At 35.6% G+C, this 8,773-nt stretch overlaps 1 protein-coding gene across 1 annotated transcript; it reads right to left on the minus strand.

The window, feature by feature from the left end:
* Positions 1-2,472: 2,472 nt before the first annotated feature.
* Positions 2,473-8,254, minus strand: LOC131626774 (transcription factor GTE4-like). Its single transcript, XM_058897616.1, has 6 exons — positions 7,732-8,254; positions 5,835-7,652; positions 5,697-5,745; positions 5,494-5,607; positions 5,313-5,385; positions 2,473-2,816 (listed from the first exon to the last, which is right to left on the minus strand). The coding sequence occupies exons 2-5, from the start codon at positions 7,542-7,544 to the stop codon at positions 5,333-5,335; spliced, it is 1,926 nt and encodes a 641-aa protein (XP_058753599.1). The 5' UTR covers positions 7,545-7,652; positions 7,732-8,254; the 3' UTR covers positions 2,473-2,816; positions 5,313-5,332.
* Between the last annotated feature and the right edge of the window lie 519 nt (positions 8,255-8,773).

The following is an 8,773-nucleotide window of genomic DNA, read 5'->3' on the forward strand; positions in this document are numbered from 1 at the left end:
ACCACACAATGTCTATCCATAAGACTTTCGTATATGCATCTACGGAAGGAATCAATTTTTTTAAAAATATGTGGTGCTTCCGGATGTGCATCTACAAAAGCAGGAGGAAAAATTGGAATTTTTCCCAGAGGGTAAGAAAACTATGGGGTGTAAAAAGAACAACTATAATTTTGATTTTTCCTTTTGCTTTACTATATATATATATATATACCATCAAATTTTATTTTACACATCATCTATTTATATGTCATTTAATTTAAATATTGTTATATTAAAAAAATATATAAAATAAAAAGAAATATTAAATATAAAAGTTTAAAAAAAATTAAAAAAAATTACGAAATTCCACGTGGAATTATAAAAAAATAAAAAATTAAAATAAATGCCACGTGTGCAGCATATGCACAGTCATCATTTTTTTATTGTCCACGTAGACATTTTTTCCCAAAAAAATGAAACAGGGTCTTTAATAATGTTAATATATTTTGTGAGGTCTGCGACAAAAAAAAAATTAAGGAGGGTAAATCAAAACACGCCTATATGGCAGGGACAAAAGTCATTTAACCCAATACATTGAAAAAATGTATATTTTATGCATAAATACATTGACAAAGTTATAGATATTTTTGGTGATGGTAATTGTGAATTTCGCACTGAACCACCTCTAGCTCAGAAGGAATTTTCCTAAGGAAAACCTGAAATGGAAAAGGGGATCTGAAATTTACGTGTTTAGATGATATCTTTCGAATAGCAAGTTACCTAGTTCAGATATTAACTTTCAAACCGTAAAACTTCTTATATGATCAATTTCTTAAACCTTTCACTCAAGACCAAGGTTATCAGAATCGAGTTTTTATCTTGACTCGTTTTACCTAGGTAAAATCGAAACGTAAAATCATAGAGTTTACCTCATATTAAAATTATATTAAATTTATGTATACGACATATGTATACTTGTATAATATTATAAATGCACTAATTATTCAAAATTTTAACTTAATTATAAAGTAAAAAATACTATATAATCATAATAAAGTGTAACTTCCAACGATTTTACATGATTCTACACGATTTTATCGATTTCTGGACGATTTAAATCACGTAAAATCGTTCTAAAATACGATTTTACCTTAAAAGGTTTTTACCTGCGATTTAACACGAAATGCTGACCTAGAAACGTGAAATCTATAGAGTTTAGGTTTTAAATCGAGATTTTAACAACCTTTCTCAAGACCTTTTAATTATTGTGTTTGATAATACAATTTAATTGTATTTCGACATCATAATTATCATAATTTATAAGTAATGTATATTTGTATATCTTTTCATTGAATTATAGTCTGGTTTTTTTTTATGCATTGGTGAATTTTTCTGGATGATACATCCACCACCTTTTAAACTTCATTAGCATGTTAACTATCGTACGTTTAGAATAGTTTATTGAACTATATTTGTTATTAATGGTTGTAGATCCTGATGATGTAAACTCATCTAATGCGTCAGATAATGGTGTGTCGGATGTTCCCCACTCCATTTTGTATACGTTGATATTGAAAATGTATTTGTCACTAAACAAGAGTTTACAAAATGGATTTGTGTGAAAACTACTAAATTAGGTATTTCAATAATGATTGGAAAGTCTAATTATAGTCTTGATAGAAGATTAAAATTTACTACGGTGAGATGTCAAAGAAGGATCAATATCAAGAACATATTCCGAAATTAAAATGTGAGGAAACTGGAAAAAAGAATGTGATGTCTTTTTAAGTTGTGTGGATACCCCTTAGCCAAAAAAGTTTGGACATTTAATGTGTTGTGTGTAAGGGAACTCGTGAACATAACATCTATCTCATTCCCAATACCAATCCTGTGAACATCAACCGTTTTGGTATCCTTAATACCAAAATGAAATCTTGACTAAAATTGTTGGACTTCCCACTCAATTCTTTGGACTCTCCCGGGCAGATTTTTTCACTTTTGAAATATATCGTTTGCACGACATGCCAAAGTCCATTGTTAGTGACTATGATAAGCTCTTTGTTACTAAGTGCTGGAGAGAGTTGTTTCATTTGAATTGTACCAGTTTGGCTATACTCTAATTCCCTCGGTCAAATTCCTTTTATTTTCCTTGAGTTATGCCATACTCTAAATAGCCACTTTTTTAGTCTTATTGGTATAACATTTGATGCTGAGATGGATGTCCTTGCTAGTTCTATTGTGTTTGCCTTTTTAAAATCTAAGTGAGACAAGCATAATACAATGCACTGTAATTGTATGTCATGTATGGGCATCATAGTCATTGCTCATTCAGGAGATCTCTCAAAACCATAGACGGATGTGAATTTTCCTTAAATATTTGAAAACTAACACCCCACCCCACCCCACCCCAAATGCCCCTCCCTACATCAGTAGGAACCAAATTGATACAAAATCCATGATATCTTGGTTTAACACCAAGAACCCTAAATCTGCTAGCACAAAATAATATTAATTCATCAATGGAACTTGGAACTTCATGAGTACAGTAGTTAGCAATCGATGTACACTCCTACAGAAAACTATCTAATTATCTTCACATTCTACCAAATATTATACAGGAGCCTGCTATCACAAGTATAACCGTAAATAGCAACAGACTAAAAGTTTAATCAATCAAATGAGAAATAAAGATCCTGTACTGCACAGCAGGAAATCGAAAGTGGCCTTCAGAAGCTTTCTCTACAAACCAAATGCTAAATTCAGAACCATAATCTTGAAGCTTCAAAAAAATCAACTAGACAAGCATTGCAACACTATCTAATCTATGTATTTGACATCTGCAACATGAAATTGAAAAGAAAAAGGAGCAGTTAGTACACACTTTTTAGGAGTAACATGATATATTGATTTGTTCATAGTTTTAAAATGCATGAAGAGGATTGTTCCAGCACAGAGTTACATTGTTAAAATACGAAATCCAGACAATTATCACATGAATATTTACAATTTCAACAAGGAAGACTGGGCCAGAAATGAATAGTAAGTTATTAACAAATAAAAGAAACCAGCATTTCAAAATCTATGACAAACTCAACAGTATAAACTCTAATAAGGGTAGTGAAAAAACACAACACAAAATGAACAGGAAAAAAAAAGCAGTACCATTACTACCACTACTACCACCCAAGTAATCTTTAATTATGCATCCCTAACAGTTCCTACATAAATATGGTTAGTTCCACTCCAGCAGTAAAATTAAACAGAATTGTGAGGGTATGTGATTGCGAATGCTCTTTAGCATATTTAAGTGGGTTGGTTCTACCCTTGATAGCTAGCTTTTAAGGGAGAATTTTCCAAATGCTTGGATTTTCACAATTGGTATCAATGTTGGTTGCTGGGGTATTAGACTTTGTTTGCGAGTTTGAAAGGAAGAAGGCTTTGGAGGGAGGGGAGTAAAGAAAAAATAGAGAAATCTTTCACATTTTTTGTGAAGAATGATAAATGAAAGTTTATCATTAATATAATTTTAGTTTTGAATAGATAATAACAATGTAGATTGAATTTGAAGAATTTATCTAAACCCTCTATAATTCTCCAAATTCCTCTTTCAATACAATTTGAGTTCTCCCATTTTAGGGGGATTTCGTATTATAAAGAACAACAAACCCCTCCCTATTCAAACTGGGGAACTATCATTTCTTCCATTTCCCTTTCCTCATTCCTTTTATCCAAGGAAAGGAAAAATTGGGGAGTTTGGGGTTTTTGTAACATTCAGGCTTCAAGGAAAGGAAAAACCATCAACCAGCACTCCCTTTCTCAAAAAAGGAAGCATCCTTCCTTCATTGAGGATGTCCTTATGCCACAAAAGTTGTACACAGCCCAACCTTCGCCACTTTCTAGTCAGCAGCAATTGTTTTCCGGCCCCCAAGTGTTGTTTCCCGGTGAACCCACTCCACTCTCTGTCCCCTTCACTCAGGTTGGGAAACCACTCTCCTTTTCTCCTCTATGCTCACTTCACTGCAGGTTGGAAACCCTCTCTCTCTTCTTTCTTTTTTTTCTTCTCCCCGTTTTCTGCTCTGTTGTTCTCTTTCACCCACTATCCCTTTCCTTTTTCCTTCATTTATTCTCACTGGCAGAAACTCTAGTTTGTATGTTTTTTCCCTGACTATGTGTTATCATCCTCTTCATGAAAGTGGCAATGCATCTTACTCCCAACAACACAGAAATAACTCCACAACAAACAGCTCTCTATTGCCATGACCTTTATTGCTATCTTCTTGTACGTTCTGCTCGAGTATAATGACTATTTATATATGTCATGAAATATAAGTTATTTTCCATTGAAGTTAGAATAGCAGCAACCCCTGCTATCCATCATAGTGTATTCTAGATCAGTCACTCCATGCAGCTGTCTGAGATTAGTAACTATGGTTCTCATTTCTCACCCTACCGTTAGTTGCTTTTCAAGAGAATACACTCCAGATGTTTCAGGTGGATGTTTTTTGCTGATATTTTAACAGTGCAATCTTCCAGTAATCTCTTTATTATAAGCCAACATTAACTACCCTAATATTGGTCAGCTGAGGTGCATATCAGTCGGCACGGCTCAGTAACGATTCACACACACATGCATATACCAATTTAACAACTTCGGCTATCGGGGATATAAAATAGTGTAGAATGTGGAAAACAAAATTCCTTGGACAATTACCCATAAAATAAACTTAAACAATATCACATCTTGAATAGTGCGGGCTAAGCCAACAAATGTGCACAGTAAAGCAGTCCCGTAAAAGCCTATGATTTCACTTTTAATGAATTGATATTTTAAAAGGAAAAACCTTCAAGACCCTATAGCAACACTGTTTAACTAAACATAGTGGTCAATATGGAGTAGAAAAAATGAATAAGCATCAAATTTAATAGAGGCTAGCATCAAATAATTTCTAATTCTGATAAAACTGCACAATATGGAGTAGAAAAAAGATCTAAAAGCGCAACACTGGTCACAAGCCATAAAAGCAGAAATGTCAATCTTAATTATCAAACCTGTATCACATGACTAACTTAAATTTCCAATATGTAAACTGGTCATTCAAATTAAGTGGCTAAGTAAACAGTAGATACATAACGAACCACACATCTAATGGTCAAGTATTACTCATTAATGAACAACACAATCATGAAGTGAAGTTAAAAGAAGTCATCCTGAAAGATCACACTTATGTACCTCTATGAAATCAAAAGACAAAAGCGTAGACAATTCAAAACAGAAAACATACAAGAAATGAAGAACATATAACGAGAAAAAAAATTGGAGTTTGTAATTTTACCTCAAGGGAAGTATTCAGGTTCACGGTGACCTTGCATCAGACCCAGACGCTGAGGAGCTGTCACTATCAGAATCTGCAAAAGCAAATAAATATCAGACATTAGAATAAAAGTATAAGCCAGGGTGACTTTCCAGAACCATGAATATCGGACAGACATCTTGGAAATAATTAATTAATATACCACTTGATGAAGAGCCAGAATCACTGCTTGAGCTGCTTGAGCTACTTGTGTTACTCCGATTATCCACTTGAATTTCCCCTTGCACGGGCAAGGATGGGGGAGCATTTCTTTCCTCTGCTCGAGACAAGCAGACAAAATATTTCAATTAATTTAATTGATGAAAAGATGATACGAGATAAAAAATAGTTTGCAAGCTGCTATACCTGCTTGTCTTTCTCTAGGGACCTCAACAACGTCGTCTTGTGCTTGGCTCTACAGGAAGTATTAAATGAACTCAATTACTAACAATTGTTTGCCAAAGAAAACACGGGATATTAAAAAGTTGAAATTGATAATTTTACCCTCTGTTGGGCCATTTGCTCAGCTTCTGCTCTAGCTTGAATTGCAAGTTCAGCCTTCCTCTTGTATTTGCTCAAACTTTTCTTATAGTTTGTAACAAATCTATCAAGCTCCCAAAGAGTCTCTGCATCCACACTATCAATGTCCACTTCAATTTCATCATCATGTTGGGAAAGTGCTGAATTTTGTTTCTTCATGATCTGTACAATAGCATCTAGTTTATCAGAAGGTAGATTCTGAAGATGTGTGCTAAGTTTTTGCTTCTCTTCAAATGTCATGTCTCTTTTGTGAAGATCGTTAGCTTTAGGCTTTTTGGGAGCAGGAGTTCGAGCTGAACGAGTAAAGTTCGTGGGTTTTGGAGGTTTTGTCATTGATTCTGACCTATCCAGAATCCTTCTCATGTCTAGAGGTGGTGGCCGGAAAGCAGGAGTCTTTCTAGACAGTGGTGAAGGTGCAGAAACAGCTGGCCCGTAGTCCATGACATACCTCATTTCATGATTGTAATTTGCCTCTATAATAGCCCACCTTTCGTCAAACAATGTTAATAGCTCCTCCGCCATTATATGAGCATCTTGGCCTTTAGGATTATATGTCATGGCATTACGAAAAGTAAGTCTCACATCCTCCGCAAACTCCTTGGGTGATTTGTACCAATTCTTGTTCAGCCTCGACTTCACAGTACCCAAGTCCATTGGATGAGAGATGATTATAAAATAATCATGCAAACCAAGACCTTCAACATCAACTGGTTTATTAAACACCCAACCGTGCTTGTGTTTCATCAACTTTTCAAGCAATGAGCTACAGCTCTTCAAATATTTCGCTACCACCCCAAGCCCGTGTCCCATTTCTCCCCTGCCATGCTTCTTTCCATTCACTCTTGACTTCTTGTTACTCTCTGCAGGCGGGAACTTATCTTTTGCAAGCAAGAATTCTGAATTGCAATAGAACTGGTTTGCCTTGGGTGTTCTCTTCTCCCTTTCAATAATTTCACTAACCCCTTGACTATTCTCTAACACCATCACACTTAACTGACGTAAAGGCCTAGTAGGTTCTCTTGAAACACCTGCAGATACTACCTCAGAGTGAGTGCGCTTAGCTCCACCGCCATTATTAACCATAGGATAATCCACCGGCATATTCAAATTACCACCATACATCCCAACCATCCCTTGCTTCTCTTCAATCCTATTCACCAAAGATCTCACTGTTTCAAGCTCGCTCTCAAGCCTCCTCCTAAGCTCCCGTGTCTCCTGCTTCGACCGCGAAGTCAGGCCATTGCTTACACCATTCTCCACCCCCTGCTTACTATCACAGTTCCTCAAAGATGGTTCTAGCGAACCAGGAGCATCTTCCAGCTGAACATCAAGAGTAAAATGTTCCTCCTGCAGAAGATTCAAACTAGACGAGTCTTCAGAAACCACATCCAACCTAGAATTCACTACAGGACGAGGCGAATTCCCATTCTCGGGAGCCGTAACCCGATCCGGCTGCTGAACAGAAACATTGTTATTGTTTCCATTCTCCTTCGTTCCATCAGCAGTGACAGTTGTGGTAGCAGCAGATGAAGAACTAGCACGAGGAACATCATTCAACGCGCTGTTAACCTTATTCTTTGAACCTTTCAAGGCTTTTCTCCTGTACACGTTTTTCTCCGAGTATCTCTGTATCTCTCTAACTCCCTCGTCTCTAACTATAACCTCCGAAGCCATTCATTCAAAACCCTAGTTCTTATTCACCCTCACCGAACAACAATTCCAAACCCTAGAATACGAATCTAGGGTTTAACGGAACCAAAATTGAACGAATTGAAGAAAAACCTAAAAGCGTTAGGGTTAGGGTTTCTCACCGATCAAGTTCAAAAAAAAGCGAAGAACCAAACACGCAGAGTAAAGTTACCTTCACTCCATTCAGATCTATAGCTCGTTCTTTCTCTATCTTCTCGAGAGTCGAGACGCGCTTTCTCTCTCTAGAACTCTGTGAAGTGTTTCTCTCTTTCTCTCTCTAGAACGGTATATCCTCTTATCGCGTCACAAGTGTACGGGATCGGAGAGGGTTCGTCTGTAGAACGGTGATACCATACGCGTCTGGGGGTGTACTGCGAAATCTAATATGAGAAACATAATAGCACCAATTTTAAAGGATGCGGTTTCACGCTAGTGTTTGGAGCGTGTAATGCACGGACTAATGAGGAGTTGTTTGTTTGGGTTTTGTTGTTAACGCGGTGGTTGAAGGGAAAGAGGCTTTTGTGGCGCGGAATTTTTATTGGGAAAATTTGAAATGTTTTCGTAGGCGGTTTTTTCGCGCGTGGTGTGTAATTGCCGGACGAACTAAACTGGGGCAGGTCAGTTCCCGGAAAGGCTTTGCACGCGCCGGTTAGGCGGTTGGAGCACCTTTTTCTGGCCCCAATGGATGGGTCTTGCTCTTGCCTTGGAAATTTTATCACATTTATCCTCCTACTCCAACAATTTACATTTATCCTCCTACGCCAGCAATTAATGAAATTGGACCAAAATACTCCTATGTACTAGTTTATTGGTTAAAATTTTCTTTTCTTTTTTTCATTTGATTTTAAAATTTTTGTATGCATTGAGAAAATAGGATTTAATATAATTTTGAGACATATCTATAATATAAGAAAATTAATGATTTGAAAAATTGTGGTTTTTTTATCTGTGTACCATAAAGTTTTTAATTTTATTATTAAAACAATATAACTCTTCTATTTTATTAAACTTATCAAATCTCTCTTTATTCTCTATTTTTTTTCTCTTTCATCACTTTCTCACTTCTTTCATTCAAAAAAAAAATCTATTATTAATATATATTTTTTTATATACGAAAAATGATATTTATGATCGAAATATTTTTTGTCAAAAATGATATATGGAAAAAATTTATTCAAAAAATCTATTATTGATGTAAATATTTTTATATACAA

This window comes from Vicia villosa, unplaced genomic scaffold (assembly GCF_029867415.1).
Source record: "Vicia villosa cultivar HV-30 ecotype Madison, WI unplaced genomic scaffold, Vvil1.0 ctg.000320F_1_1, whole genome shotgun sequence".
In the NCBI taxonomy this organism is placed as follows: Eukaryota; Viridiplantae; Streptophyta; class Magnoliopsida; order Fabales; family Fabaceae; genus Vicia; species Vicia villosa.

Bases quoted from the DNA above. Each gene is read 5' to 3' on its own strand.
- LOC131626774 (XM_058897616.1), bottom strand. From the start codon at position 7,544: ATGGCTTCGGAGGTTATAGTTAGAGACGAGGGAGTTAGAGAGATACAG. The intron at 5,746-5,834 runs GTAAAATTATCA...TACTTCCTGTAG, and splicing joins AGCAAATGGCCCAACAGAGG to AGCCAAGCACAAGACGACGT. The intron at 5,386-5,493 runs GTATATTAATTA...TTGCTTTTGCAG, and splicing joins TTCTGGCTCTTCATCAAGTG to ATTCTGATAGTGACAGCTCC.